Source organism: Crinia signifera, chromosome 5 (genome assembly GCF_055691185.1).
Source record: "Crinia signifera chromosome 5, ASM5569118v1, whole genome shotgun sequence".
NCBI lineage: Eukaryota > Metazoa > Chordata > Amphibia > Anura > Myobatrachidae > Crinia > Crinia signifera.
The window spans coordinates 28,890,744-28,907,980 of record NC_139221.1 but is presented as its reverse complement, the minus strand read 5'-3'; the positions used below and the strand labels follow the sequence as shown (position 1 = coordinate 28,907,980).

Genomic DNA, 17,237 nt, shown 5'->3' with positions numbered 1-17,237 from the left:
GCGGGCACATGCGAGTCTTCCTAACACATCCCCTGGCATGGTTCAGAGGGGATACAGTGGGGGTGGTGGTTATTTTTTTTCTGGTGGGGCAGTGTCACTGGGAAGCAGTAAGCTATGAGCTTCACAGCTTACCGAGACAATCAGAATGATCCCCACAATTCCATCTGAAGATCTGCTAAAAGTCATACATGCATTTGTATTCTCTTGACTTCTAGTCTCCCAGCTAAAGAATAGCACTGATTGCAGCTGGTACAAAACACAGCTGCCAGGTTGATACTCAATCAGCCCTGTCCCAGCCACATTACTCCCATCACTGGCTGCATATAAGATGGCAAATCCTCTTCAAGAGTATCAAAGCCCTACATGACCAAGGCCCAAGGTACCTAAAGCATCTTCTGATTCCATACTGTCCCACCGGATCACTGCGATCTGTAGATGAAGGGCTTTCAGCAGTACCTAGGACCTCCTGTAATTCATCTGGGGGTCGAGCTTTTAGCCATGGAACTCACTTCCCCGCACAGTCTGAGAGGCCCCCACTAGTATCCTACAAAAACCGACTCTAGATATCGGTCACCTCTGACTGCACTCTGTCATATATTAGCACCTTTCCATCTCTGGTCATACCCAGTTATGTTGAACACATCTCAAGGTGCATGTCACACTCCAACCTCTTATTTCATTGTGAGGAAATTATTACACCTTACTTCATTGGCGACCTTTCTGGAAGGAGATGAAGTTTGGGTAGAAGGTAAGGAATAACTGGGTTTTAATAAAGGTCCATACACACTGGGCTCACTAGAATGCCCCCGCTGGCAAGATGGCGCTCCATCTGACTGGGACGCGTGAGCTTCCCACATGCATGCGCGTCCCAGTTTTCGGGTGGCGGGGGACGCGACCCCTGCCAGTCCGCTTCAGGGCGACGGGCAGGGTTAGGGGAGGTGCACGGAGGTGGGGAGGACCGGCTGGAAGCTAGATTGGAAGGGGATGTGTGCGGGTCCCCTTTTGGGGGTTGGCGATCCGATCACCAGAAGAGAGGCGCTCCATCTGTACTAAGCCTTGTGAAGAGATAAAGTGGAAGGTGATGACGCATCAGCCAATCAGCTCCTAACCACCATTTTTCAAACATAGCTGATTGGCTGGTGCGTTATCACCTTCTACTTCATCTCCACTTGTAGGCAGGATGTACCAAGCAATTGCAGCACATCCCGCCACACATCGCAAAGACACCAATTGCATATGTACTAACATATATGCGATTAGTATCGCAAAGGGCAGCTCTTGAGATCAGAGCTGCCTTTTTGCGTAGCAGCTAGTGAGCGGCTCTCGCCTCCTTCTGTGCCCGGCAGCTTCCTGCTCAGATGGCTGAGGTGACTGCCTGGCTCCTCCTCCTTTTATCATCCAGAAGGAGGTCGTCACTGGTCCGGGCAGCGCAGCAGGAGGCTGCCCGGATAACAGGTGTGGGAGGGCGCGAGCAGTGCAAGGCAGCTGGAGTTGGTGCGGGGGTCACAAAATAGGCTTCTATGGGGTTATGACAGCTAGAAGGTTTAATAATGCATTTTCAGTTTTAGTACATCTCTTTTCCAGGCTTAATACTTCTGCCCCATAGTGCCCTTAATGGGTGTATGTTATGCTGGCCACACATCAGACCAACTTTCCTCCAACCATCCAACTAGTTCCTTGGATGGAATAAAAACCCGGTACTGGATGGGAGCAAAGGACAATCCAGAAATGTGCTCACAAACCCAGGAAAATGGACAAAAACATTCAGTCAAGCAGTGCCATGTCTGAGCGACAGTTTTTGTCCTTTTCCAGAGGGAAATTATTGAAGTAAATATTACATTTGCTCCCGTCCAGTACCAGGTTTTTATTCCATCCAAGCAACTAGTTGGATGGTTGGAGGAAAGCTGGTCTGATGTGTGGCCAGCATATCTTTCTGTTTTGCTAAATGTATGCTGATTAAAAGCATCGCTCCATTTATTTACTGGAAAAGCTGTGTTGTATCCAGGTTATAGGAATTACCCCAAGTCCTCACGTAGGTTACTGTATATTCGATTTTGAAGAACTGTTACGAGAGGCTGTCATATGAATTGTCACAGGTAAAGATAATCTTCCGCAACTGTTAATGGCGAAACTCATAAATTACACTGATTTGTATTCTGCTCCAAGTCTTAAACTGCATTATAAATTAGGGCTGTGACTGACCAATCAACCTATCAAATCGTAATACAAAATTAACATATTTTTATACTCTTATACACTATATAATCTATATTTGTGTTGATTTTTTTTTACTTTGTGTGTGTATGCGCCTCCCATGCTTCTAGACATACTCCTAGATAGGTCGCCACTGGAGGAAATGGAAAAATCTCATTTGTAATTGTTTCTGCTAAGTGAAGTATTTTAATTGCACGGCGCGATTGATCTGCGCTTGTATTCTGACTGAGCGGCGACATCGTGTACCAGAACATAAAATACCAGCTAAGAATATTTGTCCTTAATGACTCTGTTGGGATGTTCCCTTGCTATTGATTGTTTTCTGTATTATTATCATATTGTCATTAGCTGTGAGGATATATTACCAATTAGTTATGTCATTCTACACGTATTGCTACTAGGATGTTGCAGAGTCATCTCCTGTCTCATACCTTCAGTCCTAGGTGACTACAGATGACCTACGGTCGTGTCCTACTGTCATTTTGCTGCAGTCACGTGCGTGTGTCGGAGTCCGCTCCAGCCCGTAATTTGTGGAACAACGTGCAGGGGAAAAGTAGATGCTAGGCTCCCTTTCGTCTGCGAACATAGGAAAAGTAAAGCCAGCCATACATCTACAGATTGGTTATCAGATTGGACAAAAACCTGGTAATGGACGAGAGCAAATGACAGTTGACCATTTGCTTTGAAATGCTGGAAAACTGCCAAAAACTGTCACTCAGATATTACCAGGTTTTTGTTCCAACCAGCCCGATCTGACAATCGATCTGTAGGTGTATGGCCAGCTTTTATACAATACTGAGCAATCATCAAATGAGTTTTCGTCTGTGCGGCACATGTGTAAGTGTACACATCCGTTCGTAGCGTAGTGAGGGGATTGGGGCGGTTGGGGAGGGGGGTTTGAACTGCTCTCTAGGCTGCGAATATACGCAGCCTAGCAAGCAGGAGTCTAAAACCACCAAAGATGCAAGAACTTTGAAAAGTGTCGCTCTGTAAAGTTTGAAGAGGGGGGGGGGGGGGGTTGCACTTCGTGAATGTGATCCCGTACGCACGTAAAATGGCCCTGGGCCTTGCTTCCGATGGTCAAGCTGAGCAAACATACAGTAGGGTTACAGGGGCACTCCATTATAGACCAATGCACATCTGATACTGCGTCTTCTTACACAAACAGCGGATCTGAGACCTCTCCAGACGGTACCTTTAATATTCTTATAACCAAAGGGGCATATGCAGTAGCGTCTGAGTCCATCAGAGGCGCGGGGTCCCGGCCGAACTCAGAATTTTGTTTGTTTTAAAGCGGTAATCCTTTTACAAGGTTTATTTTTGCTGTGTAATTAATTGCTGCTTTAAAAACAGAAAATCCTGCTCCACCGGCAAACTTTGACGATATTTTTAACGATGCCAGGTGAATAATCGCAATGGACCGGTCCTCCCTTTCTTTCCACATACACAGTATTCCATATCCTCCTGTATAATTAGTCATTGTAGGGCTTCTGCCCATGACGGACCTATGGCATATTTGATCTATACTGTTAGATTAACCTCAATGATTATTTTTTAGGGAATTGCGGTTTTCCTGTGCGTAATCTTAGCACATGCTGCAAGTACAGCTGTGTGTTCTGAAACCCTTTGTTCTGATTGATCGCCCCCTTGGTGAGAACCAGTTACAATGTCTAGCAATGTGTCCAAATCGTCTTGTCAGGATGTGGCATGCCATGTGCCCGTTCCCTAGCAGGTGAGGAGATTGGCACCCTTCCTATTGCCCACCTCATATCTATGTGTTCTGCTTTATAGGGTTCACTGATCACAGGGCAGTCGCTGTAAAACCACTGTAATCACTCCTTCCCCTGCGTTCAGTAACCTTTGAAGCTGGGCTATTACTAGACTCCCTGTCATATGCCAAATGTCGCAGATAAACACCGGGAGTTCACTGTATATTTCACGACTGCACTTACTTCCTAAGCCACCTTTTATCCATATTAATATACAGATTTATTTGGCCCTTTGACACCGCATTCAGTAGCCAGCGTTTCCTGTAACCTACAGTGCTCTCGCTGCTGCGGTTGTATGCAGTGCCCCGGCTCTGGTTAGCTGCGGTGCTCCGGTTACTTGATAAGGAACGTCCTGCTTTGTTTCAGCTTTATAACTTCTGTTAGAAGTGTGGAAATGTCTTGTGAGGCAGAGATCACATGAATGACTTCTTGCCAGCTCTGGTGCCCAGATTGCACGTAACTGCTACTGTTCTTTAGTAACCTGTGTCCTAGGTGTGTTTGCACCACGTGGTTTTATGATCATCGCCAGTCAGCTGTCTGTATATTATTGTATGGGGGGGGGGGGTTATAGAAAAGCTTAAAGAGAGAGATAAAGTACTAACTAATCAACTCCTAACTGTCCTTCTTCAAACACTGGGGCAGATGTATTAAGCCGGGTGAAGAGATAAAGTGGAAGGAGATAAATCACCAGCCAATCAACTCCCAACTGTCGTTTTTCAAACACAGCTTATTGGCTGGTGCGTTATCACCTTCCACTTTATCTCTTCACCCGGCTTAATACATCTGCCCCATAGTCTGCAGAATGATGACGCTGATTGGTTGGTGCGTTATCTCTTTCTGAGCTTTCATAAATCTCTCCTCTAAATCTTTTTACATTCTTTGTTGTATCTTGTTACCCAGAATGCCAGCGTGAGATAATTAGCATGCAGCATAGATCTGGAACATGCATAAGAGGAGTGTAACACTGTCTAGTTGTCTCTCCCCGGAACCTCCATACTGACAGACTCTGCGTTATGTGCTGTCCGGATAATTCCTTCTCACTGTGGGAGGAACCAGTTAGGCTAGTACTGTTGGCACAACACTAGCTCTGCGCTTCACCCGTCACCTACAGTGCTAGACTGGTGTCCTTGGCCTCGTACTGGAGGACGTCTGTCCTTCGATATTGGTCTAATGCCATACTGGAATGAATCTTTTTGTACGGCAGTCATTTCCATAAAGCATTTTATGTAGAGGTCAAGATGCATCCTGGTAAGGGCCCACATCCTGTTTACACCGTGCACATGGCACAGATACTTATGTCCCATGCTGTAAACTATTTATGTTCATCAAAAACTGCTCCAATATAACAGAAAAAACTCCACATCTCTCATACACAAAAATTAATAAAAACCATTGCTTCAATACGTTCACATATCAGATATAATGTAGGCATGAGCATCGTAGAAAACTCTGATCGGGGCATCATTGAATGGTTCCATGTTGTTGGTGACCATAATCCTCTGAATAATACAGCTTTCCCAGGCATATATATAGTATGTGTCTGATGCTACAGATTTACGTCCTGGCCTTCCTCACCTTATTCCTACAGGTTCACCTCAATGCTATAGGCTTACATCCTGGTCCTCCTCACCTCATTGCTATAGGTTCATCTCAATGCTATAGGCTCGCGTTCTGGCCTTCCCCACCTCATTGCTATAGGTTCATCGCAATACTATAGACTCACGTTCTGGTGTTTTTACCTCCTTGCTATAGGGTCGCATTCAGGTCTTCCTCACCTCATTGCTATAGGTTCACATTCTGGCCTTCCTCACCTCATTGCTATAGGTTCACATTCTGGCCTTCATCACCTCATTCCATATAGGTTCTCATTCTGGCCTTCCTCAACTCATTGCTATAGGTTCACCTTCGGGCCTTCCTCACGCAATGCTATAGGTTCACATTCTGGCCTTCCTCACCTCATTGATATAGGTTTTAGTTCTGGCCTTCCTCAACTCATTGCTATAGGTTCACCTTCTGGCCTGCCTCACCTGCTTGCTATAGGTTCTCGTTCTGGCCTTCCTCACCTCAATGCTATAGGTTCACCTTCTGGCCTTCCTCACCGCAATGCTATAGGTTCACATTCTGGCCTTTCTTGCCTCATTGATATAGGTTCTAGTTCTGGCCTTCCTCAACTCTTTGCTATAGGTCCACCTTCTGGCCTTCCTCACCTCCTTGCTATAGGTTCTGGTTCTGGCCTTCCTTGCCTCAATGCTATAGGCTCATGACACACCGATGAGTTGTTCAAAACCATTATTACTAAAAGATACTCTAGTTTCGCAAGTTCTGGGCATTGCATTTCTATAGGGTGAGAGAAAAGCTACAGTATAACAACATTCATCTACTGGTAATTACACTAGGACACTAAAGGGGGGGGGGGGGGCTTGGGACTCTCATATGTAAACCCAGTGTATATTTTCCTGAGGTACCTTATTATTTTCTGTCAGCCTCAGATGCTGCTCTCGCTAAGTGTGACCTTAATATGTCTGCTGTAGCACTGCATGCAAATGCGAATTATTAATGGAATACACAGAGATTTCATTATTTTCTGTCCTAGTGAGAGAAAAAAAATTAAACGCCTTACTACACAATGAATTATTTAAAGTTGTGTATAAACAGCCAGGATACTCATGATCACAAGCGGCCATTGTGGAGTAAAGATAAGTTGGTATATTAAATTCTTATTTATGAACTAAGAAAATACTTCACTCAGCCCATAACACTGGAACTAATTCAGCACGGATCGCTATTTGCAGTCCGGTTGATTAACGGGCAACTGCACATGCATACGGCGAATAAATATCCGTACGGATAAGTCGCACTCTGACAGGAAAAATGGTGGGATTTTGGGTGGGTCTCTGACATCAGTGATGACCACTTCCAGACTGATTCTTGAGCAGATTAGTGGAAGCCTTACACTTATTCGGGCGGAATAAAACTCTTTGTTTCGGGTTTTTTGGGAATGGATCTGTGAATGCATTCACAATTTTGCAAGGGGTGGTTATTATTTCTTTCTGGGCGGCGGCTTTTTGATTGCAGGCAATTGCATTTTCTGTATTTAGCGATCCATACAGAAAGAGGTCCGTAAAGCGATTTCTACAACTCTGCAACAACGACGCACTGAGAAATCTTTTCTCCTGGCAATGGCCTTTTATTCTTCAACATTGGGCAAATACTCAATACGGATTGTACCTTTCTACATGTAGAAAGTGATTGTTCACTCAGTTCTTCATTTCTATTTTATAATGCAAATGTCATGTTTTAGTTATATTCACTCCTCTGAGAAAACACTTCGTGTGGCGGGGTGACCTCATCAGCTAAGCCTCCCGAATTTTTTTTTTTTTTTAATGTTGGCAACCATTCTTCTTCTGTTGGGTTGTGGTTTGTGGGGCTTACTGCAGGGTGTCCTAGTGGGCTCATAAGAGCCTGCACATGGGTAAAACTTTTGGGTTGTTAGCAATGGCAGCTCCTACCTGTGAGTAGGTGGGGGGGCTGCCGCTGGGTCTGCGCCAGTCCCCACCACTGAGTATTCACCGGTTCCCCCTGACAGGTTCCCGACACCTGTAAAATACAATTGTCAGACGCTCAAATGCGCAGTACCTGCGGCGGTTCTGCGCCTGCATAAAAGCCTGCCTTCTATGGGCTGTGTTGGCTGCAGCCCATAGAAGCTGGCTAGGGATGCATAGTAAGGCAGGGATTGCCTTCCTACAGGAAGCCAGCACTCTGCCTGTCGGAGGATGGACTGACAGTCCCGGAGGGAGGGAAAACCCCCTAATGGGACTGCCTGTCAGCAGGTGACTGACAGGACTTCCAATAGGAGTCGCTGCCAGCCACGGGCTTCACTAACGCTGAGGAGGTAGCAGATTTTAACTGGGTGGCTGCAGTCCATTGTACACAAAGTGCTACAATGTATCAACTTTTTTTTCCAATACAGGTTGTGCTCTGTATACAGACTCGGTGACACAAAAATGACAGTTAGGAGTTGATTAGTTGGTTTGTTATCACTTTCCACTTTATCTCTTCACCAGGCTTAATACATCTGCCTCAAATTTCTGTAAACTACAGTTATTTTTTGAATATCTCTTTACAGGTGGAGTCCAGGGATTCCTTAAACAGCATCGCTCTGAAGTTTGATACAACACCAAATGAACTCGTCCAGTTAAATAAACTGTTTTCCAGAGCAGTCGTACCTGGACAGGTGGGTGTCACATTCTTGGCCTTTTTTAAGTTCACTGAACCAATTCCAGTATCACTTGCTCCTGTTTTGCCGGTTGGTAGTAATATTGTTCGGATTGTATTGGTGCCAGCTGTGGTTATGGGTTTTATTGTAACTTTTGAGGACTGCAAAGTACAGTGGAGGGTAACCTTAAAGGTTTGTACACTTTACAAGTGAGCTTCCGTGCATCAAGCTTAATAATTCTAGCTATGTATTTTGTAAAGCTTAGACATCTGCAGCTAAGCAGGTCTATGTAGTGTTTGGCTGGGCAGCAGTCTTGTACTACATAGATCTGGCTGGCCAGAGTGGTATAAGCTTACAAGCACAGCTAGCAAACACACAACTATAATTTTGTAGGAACCGCTTAGCACATATGAACATACATGTTGTAATTTATCCATCCAGGTACCAGGTGTTCTGAGTATATCTGGAGCCATGTGGCGCCCAGATCTCGACCTAATGCTCTCAAACGAACGTAAGAGCTGCATCAGACGGGTCGTAAAGCCAAGGAGAGGACAGCTGGAAGCCACAGGTGGCTTTTGAACCATCTGTTGACCCTTAACTCGCTTCATGGTCATTTGCTTTATAGTATGATCTCAAATTATGGGTTTAGATTTTTAGTTATATAGAAACGTGTATTGGGAGGGTGCACGTGTAGGGAATTTTTATTATTGCTAAATACTGTGACAGGAGTTTGAACTCCTATATGGAGCTAAAGGGTTTCCATATGAACTTTTCTATAGTAAATATATATGTAGATGCCTTGTATATATGTATCCTAGAATAACATATTTATACCACTATAACCTAAATCCTCATCATCGCCCAATTATAAAATCAAGCCAAAACACTACTGAAATATTACAATCATATAACATTTTATAAAAAGTACAAATTCACAAAAGAACAGAATGATGTTGGCATAATAGACGTTTGTGATGGTACCGCAGTAAGTTGGTGGTGGTTGTCGTGTTAAAGTCAGATCTGGGTTGTTGGAATCTGCCTTCGATGCTGTCGGAAATGGCAGCATTGTATAGACGGGGGCTGCTGTTCCCCTGTCGGAAATAGTGGCCGGAATTGAAGAGTTAAACTGGAGTTGATCATACTGAATACAGAGTAATGTAGATCCATATAGAAGTTAAATCTTATTTCACAATTAGCAGTAATCAGAAAATCCCTCCTACTAGTGCACATATTTCAATAGGTTTATTTTAGTCCAACAAGGAACTCATTGGCAGGTATTCAATGCTGTTTGCGAGTGGTGACAGCGAGCAGGGCTTCCTGCTCGCTGTCACCACTCACCCTGACCGTATTCAACACACCCTCCGCATACGCCAATTCCCCCTCGCTCCGTTTTTTGAGCGAGGGAGAATTGGCGTATGCGGCTCCAGAAGCAGCGAGACTCGCGGCTAAAAACAGCGAGTTTTCTGCAGTAGCCGCGGGTCTCGCTGTTTTGGGGAATTCTCCCCGTCCTGTGACGGCGAGGATTTCCCCAGAACGTTGAATAGTGCGAGCGGCCGGCGCGGGGGTTAAACAGCGAGGATCGCTGGTTTTCTGCAATCCTCGATGTTTAACCCCCTCGCCGGCCGCTCGCTGCAGCATTGAATACCCCCCATTGTGAGGAACAGACATCGGTTCAATCATTGGGAGGGGGTGCAATCACGGATCACGGCTGTCGATCCCTCCCAACAGCCGTGATCCTGGCCCGTTTGCCTGACAGCAAATCGGCAGGCGGGATTCAATGTCCCGCCTGCCAATCAGTGAAAAGGGGGCGTGTCCACTAAAACGGCCGTGGATTGTTGATCTACGGCCGGGATCGCGACAATCCATGCTCGTTATCGGCAGAACGGGGCCGACCGATTTTAACGTTGGGCTCGTTCTGCCGTGATCCCTCTTCAATGCTGTCGGTAATGACAGCATTGAATAGGGCTCCACTGCTATTTCCTCCGTCTGGAATAGCGGCAGAGGATTGCATCCCCCCATTTTTCTCTCAATTTGGCGCAGGACAAAAAGGAAGAATTTTTTTATTTCTTTCGATATTTTTAAATATACATTGTATTAGGACATCAATTAAAAAACTCTATTTTTTTACCTTTCATCTAACATAGGGCATTATTCTGGTCGATGCGGTCAGTTCCGAATTCTTTCGGAGGGCGCATTTTAGCCGTCTGCGCATGTGTAGGCAACGCTATGCGCATGTGCCATGCATGGTCTCCGTACTCGTTCTCACTAATACCGTACAGAAATGTCCACCGAATTGACTCGGGAAATATGGGCGTTTTTGGGCGTCATTCGAACTTACACAAGGGCGTGGTTTCAAAGTGGGAAAAACTGGGGAGTGCACAAACTTTGGTAGGCGTGCATTCGGACAGCACACCTACTGCAAACGAACCAACATGCATGAAATATGCGGTCTTCATAAGCAAGTTTCACTTTGCGGAGAGCACTTGTTCATGTGCTAGGCATTCGGTTCGCCCAATTAGTACGCCCGCACCTGAAGCACTGTCAGCTGAACACAATACAATCCACTCCTCTACTCAATACTCATTAATTACACTCTTTTCATTGCTTCAATTGGAAGCATTGCTGCCTAAATGGACCATTACTTAAAGACACAAAGATAAGCTAAAACACCACTGCATGTTTGCTATTTTACCCACATTTACACTGCAAGCAATGGTCAGAAATTGGTACCAATAATATAATTTTACATGTCACTTTTACATTCAGCAATAACACCACACATTTGGGGATAAAAATAGCCTATTTGCATAAGTGTGTCATGTGACAGATTTATGAGTTCAGATAGTAGTCGTGAGTTTTGCGTAAATACACCGCATCGGTACGTACGGGCAGCTTCCCGTCCGTTCTGACGCTGTAAGACCGTGCAGAATCTTTGTGTTCCCACCGCACATACATTTGGATGTGGTTTGGATGTGGTCCGAAAACACACCCTCTTCTTAGAGAGCGAGTCCGTCCGAATGCGGAGGACCTGTGGGCGTTTGTTCTTACAATGTCCGCACAGCGTGGCGTTCAGTCAGCTCCGAAAGAATTCGGAACGTTCCGCACCAACCAGAATAACCTCCATAGTAACATCGTAATTAAGGCTGAAAAAAGACGTTAGTCCACCGAGTTCAACCTATCTAACTTGTAACTACTGACTTGAGTAAGTCATATCTATAGGATTCCCTTAGTGGCCAAATATGCATCCAGTTTTGATTTAACAGTAGTTGCTGTAATCGCCCCCACTGGCAATGAGTTCCAGGATGTTACTGCTCTAATGGTGAAGAATCCTCTACTTAATTCAGTACGGAATTTCTTTTCCTCGAGCCTCAGTACATGCCCGCGTGACAAATCATCTCTATTGGTACATTAAGGAAAAATAATATTATTCGGTCATTTTTATTTGGAGAGGTGTGGTCATAGTTACCACATCAAATATTTTCTGAAGAACCATTGAACACATTTGATGGTGACCATAAAAATAAAAATGGAAGCCATCCTTCTATAATAGCTCTCTATTAATATGAAAGTGTCTGCGATGCTGCTTTCTTGGCTGAGCTTGTAGATACAGACCAGCCATAGGCTAATACTTAAACTGTTCTCTCTAAGTACAGAGGAACATAGCTATTATATTATAACGCAGTGTTATATCATTACACTTTGGTCAAATAATTGGTCATACATGCGAGTCCCCAAGAGTCCATCCAGATAAGCTTCTTTAAATCCAATGTTGATTTGTAGAACATTTTAATATTGCATCCCCATAACCTCATTCTTCAAAAAACCTAGCCCATAAATTATTTGTTCCAGAAACTGATAATGGAAGATAAACTAGATTGATTTGATTTTTCTATGTGAAAGGTGTTATACGTACCCGATCCGGACTACATGTCCAGTGTGGAGAGCTCGCCGTCCCTTAGCCCCATCAGTCCCCTGTCTCCAACCTCTTCTGAAGTGGAGTTTGAAAAAAGCACAGTAAGTAAAGTGTTCACATTATATTTATTAATTCTATATTTGTACCACTGCTGGGGTCTGTTCAGATGTTTGCAATTTGTAGGCATTTTGCACACTTGTCGTGATAAACGCTGTAGTATTTGAGGGCATTGAGAACCCGATTTAGATGGGCTACAAGCTTAAATATTTTGATTATATTGTGATCTAGAACCTCAAACTCATTTTGTCGGATAAATTACATTTGGAAAATTTGGGAAGACCACTGTCTTGTGTTTATACAGAACAGTGCATGTATATTGTCATGCAGATGGTACTATTGGATAAGGTGTGCCTAAATCAAAAGGAGACTTTTGATGTAGCGGACGTGCGGTGAGGTAAATGGCTCAAGAGTCCCTGGCAAGTACCAGAGCCAGATCTGCACACAATATATGAGCCATGGGGTACATACCAGCATTATACACATGTGCAGCAGTGTGTACTGCTGGAGATTCACTGAGTTTTGATAAGGTATGTGCAGAAAAGGTAGCCAGGTGAGGCACTGCCTCACCTGCCATAGACTTTTTACTCCAGAGTTTTGACTATAAAAATTATTAGAATAATAAAAATAAGATTTTTTTTATAAATTATTTGTATTATTGACATACTTTATCAATTCAAAACGCCGGCATATGCGCTAGTATGACAGGAAAGGCTGTGCTTCACCTGCCTCACCCCACCGCACGCCTATCTGATCGCAGTGGGTTAATGTGGTTGCTGATGGGATGGCGTTTTTCCCAATTGCGCATAAGTAGTGAACGGTTTCTTCATTCCTGGAAAGTAGTTTTGCGCGGTCGGATGCATGGTTGATTCCTCCAGATCAGCACTAAGAGCTGTTTCTGCTCGCAGAAAGGGAGCTTGCTGATAGGTTTAGCAAACACCCATTTTAGCCAGCTTCTGATTCTCGGACAGATGCTTGGCCATCCACTGTGCACAAACTTTGGAACGAGATCTTCCACAGCCAAAATCGTGGTAGGGTTGGTGACAAAGTGCTCCTGCCCGGGCCTTGGCAAGTCCTTGATGCTTTCGCGTCCCACCTCATAACTCTGACACCACCGGAATATGGTGCACCCTGCGAGACCCTGCTCTCCGTACACCGCCTTCTGTGCGCAGAAATTGGAGAACAGCTCTTTGTGCTGATAAGGAGGAAGCCGTCATGTATCCAATCTCGCAAAACAACGTTCCAGGAATGAAGAAACTGAGGCGCAGTCATTTACTACACATGCGCGACTGGGAAAAACGCCATCTATCGGCAAACACATTAACCCACTGCGATTAGCTACAGCAGAAGTCTCCTTTTCATTTGGGCACACCTAATAATATAGCATTTATTATATGTGACTCCTCTTTATTTTGTATTATTAATATTGTTCCTTTGACATGGTGAGAACACGGTAATAAGATAACATCATTATTATATAGTTAATGTATGTTGGATCACAGATGAAGAAGGTCCCAGGTTTACTATACATAGCATTATGGGGCCGATTCAGACCCGACCATCGAGTGATTTCTCCTCCGTTTGGCCGCATGCGAGGGGATGTGTTGGGGTACACATCTCCTCGCATGCGAACGAGGGAATCTGGGTGCCCTTTGGGGGGTTGGGGATTTCATTCAGCGGGTGACCGTTACCTTTTCTCTAGGCTGCGAACGCACCCGGCCTAGCGAGCAGGTCTGAAACGGGCTGTAAGTTTCTGTGTTGTGTGCAGTGCTGGGACTTATGTTGTGATGTCTTGTCATTTTTAGGACCTTGATCGCACTCGCCACAAAGAGTCGTCCACCTCCTCCCCAGCGTACCCTGCCATCCGCCCGTCCAGGGTGGTATCTTCCACATCTGAGGAAGAAGAGGCGTTTACTGAGAAGTTTTTGAAAATTAACTGCAAGTACATAACTGATGGAAAGGTATTTCCTAAATGACGTTCTATTTTTTTAAAAATTTTCCTTTTTCATTCTGTTTGCTCTTTTGGTACTTGTATATTTGCAGGGCGCCCAATTTACATACGTACGGCACCGTAGGAAAATCGCATTGCATGCAATTTTGCGGTGCAATGCGATGCAATTTTCCTTAGTTAATTTTTAGTGCACCACTGCCCGCGCATCGCATGCCATTTGCGGTGCAATGTGATGCGATTTTTCATTGTATACGCCCCCATGCGATGGGATGTGATGGTACTTCATTTTAAAAGCACCCATGCACACCCCCCACTATCCACGTCACCCCGAAGCGTGGTGAGCGCATGCGGTTACGCGGCCTCCCGACCTTTTTCATACCCCCAATATTCACGGTGCATAGCGAGCGGACGTGGAAAGTAAAGTAATCCACTTCCTCTTGCGGGGCTCACTGCGCTCGCCATGCTTCGGGCTCGGTAGCTTGCTGCGCCCGCCATGCTTCGGGGTGACATGGATAGTGGGGGTGTGCATGGGAGCTTTAAAAATTAAGTACCATCACATCTCATCGCAGGGGTGCACTAAAAATAAACGAAGGACAATCGCATAGCACCGCAAAATTACGATTTCACTACGCAGAATAGCCCACTAAGCAAATAGCTTAGTACCGCTCTCAGATAGGTAGTTTTTGTTCCCTTTGATGGAAAATCTTAGTTTTGCAAATTGCCGTATGCAGCAAGGAAGCGTCAACTTCCTTCCTTTAAACTGACCTCGTTACTAAGAATAGTCACCCCTGGCATCGGAAAACCCCGCCCCAAACTACCATGGAACTAAACATCTACTTCCTGTCCTTTGCTCGCTGAGTTTGTGCTAATGGTCGCACACCAATCTTCAGGGTCCTTCTTCTTTTATTGGACCGGTTTCCCATCTACACTAATTTCTGCATCATAAAGTAGATGAAATCCTATAAATCGCCTCCATAATGAGCAATAAACAGTTTGCCGTACTCTCCCTGTATATCTCTTTCCCTAAACCAGGGATGGGGAACCTTCAGCCCTCCAGCTGTTGTGGAACTACACATCCCAGCATGCCCTGCAACAGTTGTAGCATGGCCACATAGCAAAACTGTAACAAGGCATGCTGGTATGTGTAGTTCCACAACAGCCGTAGGGCCGAAAGTTCCCCAACCTGTCTTTGCGCCCCACAATTAGGGAATGTCTTAACTGTTGTCCTCCACGGTCTGAATTGGAGGAAGGGTGTGTCATTCAGACTGAAAGACTCTTGCATCTACAGTAAACATAGAAACATAGAATGTGACGGCAGATAAGAACCTCTTGGCCCATCTAGTCTGCCCCTTTTTTTAAACATGTTACCTGAAACCATATTTGATCCTTATTTTTTTGTAAGGATATCAATATGCTTATCCCAAGCATGTTTAAATTGTACGACTGTATTTGCGTCTACCACCTCTGATGGTAGGCTATTCCACTTATCTACTACTCTTTCTGTGAAAAAATTCTTCCTCACATTTCCCCTGAATCTTCCTCCCTCTAGTGTCAGTGCATGTCCCTGTGTTCTGTTGCTCCTCTTCCTGTGAAGAATGTCTCCCACCTGTACCTTCCTCCCCCTAGTGTCAGTGCATGTCCTCGTGTTCTGTTGCTCCTCTTCCTGTGAAGAATGTCTCCCACCTGTACCTCTCTCCCCCCCAGTGTCAGTGCATGTCCTTGTGTTCTGTTGCTCCTCTTCCTGTGAAGAATGTCTCCCACCTGTACCTTGTTAAAACCCTTGATATATTTGAAAGTTTCTATCATGTCCCCCCTTTCCCTTCTCTGCTCTAAAGTATACATATTAAGATATTTTAGTCTTTCCTGGTACGTTTTGTGATGTAGGCCATGCACCATTTTAGTTGCTCTTCTTTGTACAGTCTCTAATGTATTTATATCCTTCTGGAGATATGGCCTCCAGAACTGAACACAATACTCTAGGTGAGGTCGTACCAATGACCTATACAGTGGCATTATTACTTCTTTCTTTCTACTGCTGATACCTCTCCCTATGCAACCAAGCATCTGACTTGCCTTCTTCATTGCTTTGTTACATTGCCTACTTGCTTTTAAGTCCCCTGAAATAGTGACACCTAGATCCCTCTCTTCCTCAGTAGTTTCCATTATAGTGCCATTTATACTATATTGAGTCTTTGGATTGCTGAGACCCAAGTGCATGATTTTGCATTTTTTGGCATTAAACTGTAGTTGCCATTCTCTTGACCATTTCTCTAATCTACCTAGATCCTCAATCATTTGTTTTACCCCTCCTGGTGTGTCTACCCTGTTGCATACCTTTGTGTCATCTGCAAAAAGGCACATTTTACCTTCAATTTACCCTCAGTACTACGATCTAACCTTAATGTATACAAGATATCATATACTGTAGGAACCTTCTTCCACAATTTCTCCAGGGAAGATAATGTCTCTAAAATGAGTACAATGGTCGATGCCTCTTGTGCACCACCGAACAGCATAGTTTATTTTGCTTGGAGTAATTGGCATAGTGTTTATTTCGGATCTGCTGATTTTGGTGCATGGCAGGGTCATGGAGTGCCAAATTTAGTGGCATCCTACGGATTGCCTGAAGGAGATGATAGTCAGTCCCAATGACTCAGTTCCACGGAGGTCCCAATCTAGGATCAGAGAACCACAGCATTGAGTACTGGAGAGTGAGGCCTAAGGGGGTGTAGGAGGAACCTTTGGCACTTCTGTAAGGAATGTATGTGTAATTAGTGTTTGGTCTACACATGACCGTGAGATGAGGGCCAGAACACGGGAATACCGGGCATTAAATAACGCCAGCTCTGCTGCCAAGGAACAAACACACGTAAATGTATTTACGCCAGAGGAGCGATGGAGAAGCTGTCAATGTTAATAAGCGTCCTATATACATCGTCCTATATACACAGGAGTATATCTACTATACAGCCAGCTCGTTTTTTTAAGACTCACACAAATGTTAAGTGGGGGTATATATAAACCAGTTAATGTCTCATTATGTTCCAACGTGCAGTGGAAATAGACAGATTGACCCTCGGGTCAGCCATAACTGGCATAAGACAGAGATGAACATTT

The 17,237-nt window shown here is 44.6% G+C and overlaps 1 protein-coding gene across 4 annotated transcripts in view; it reads left to right on the top strand.

Moving 5' to 3' along the window:
• OXR1 (oxidation resistance 1) overlaps positions 1 to 17,237 on the top strand; it is a 402,412-nt gene that overhangs the window by 336,767 nt on the left and 48,408 nt on the right. For all 4 annotated transcript variants that reach the window (XM_083186876.1, XM_083186874.1, XM_083186875.1 and 1 more), the window contains 3 exons: positions 8,110 to 8,217; positions 12,100 to 12,213; positions 13,975 to 14,130. In XM_083186876.1, the coding sequence (XP_083043002.1) occupies positions 8,110 to 8,217; positions 12,100 to 12,213; positions 13,975 to 14,130 (378 nt within the window). The remainder of the gene's footprint in view (positions 1 to 8,109; positions 8,218 to 12,099; positions 12,214 to 13,974; positions 14,131 to 17,237) is intronic.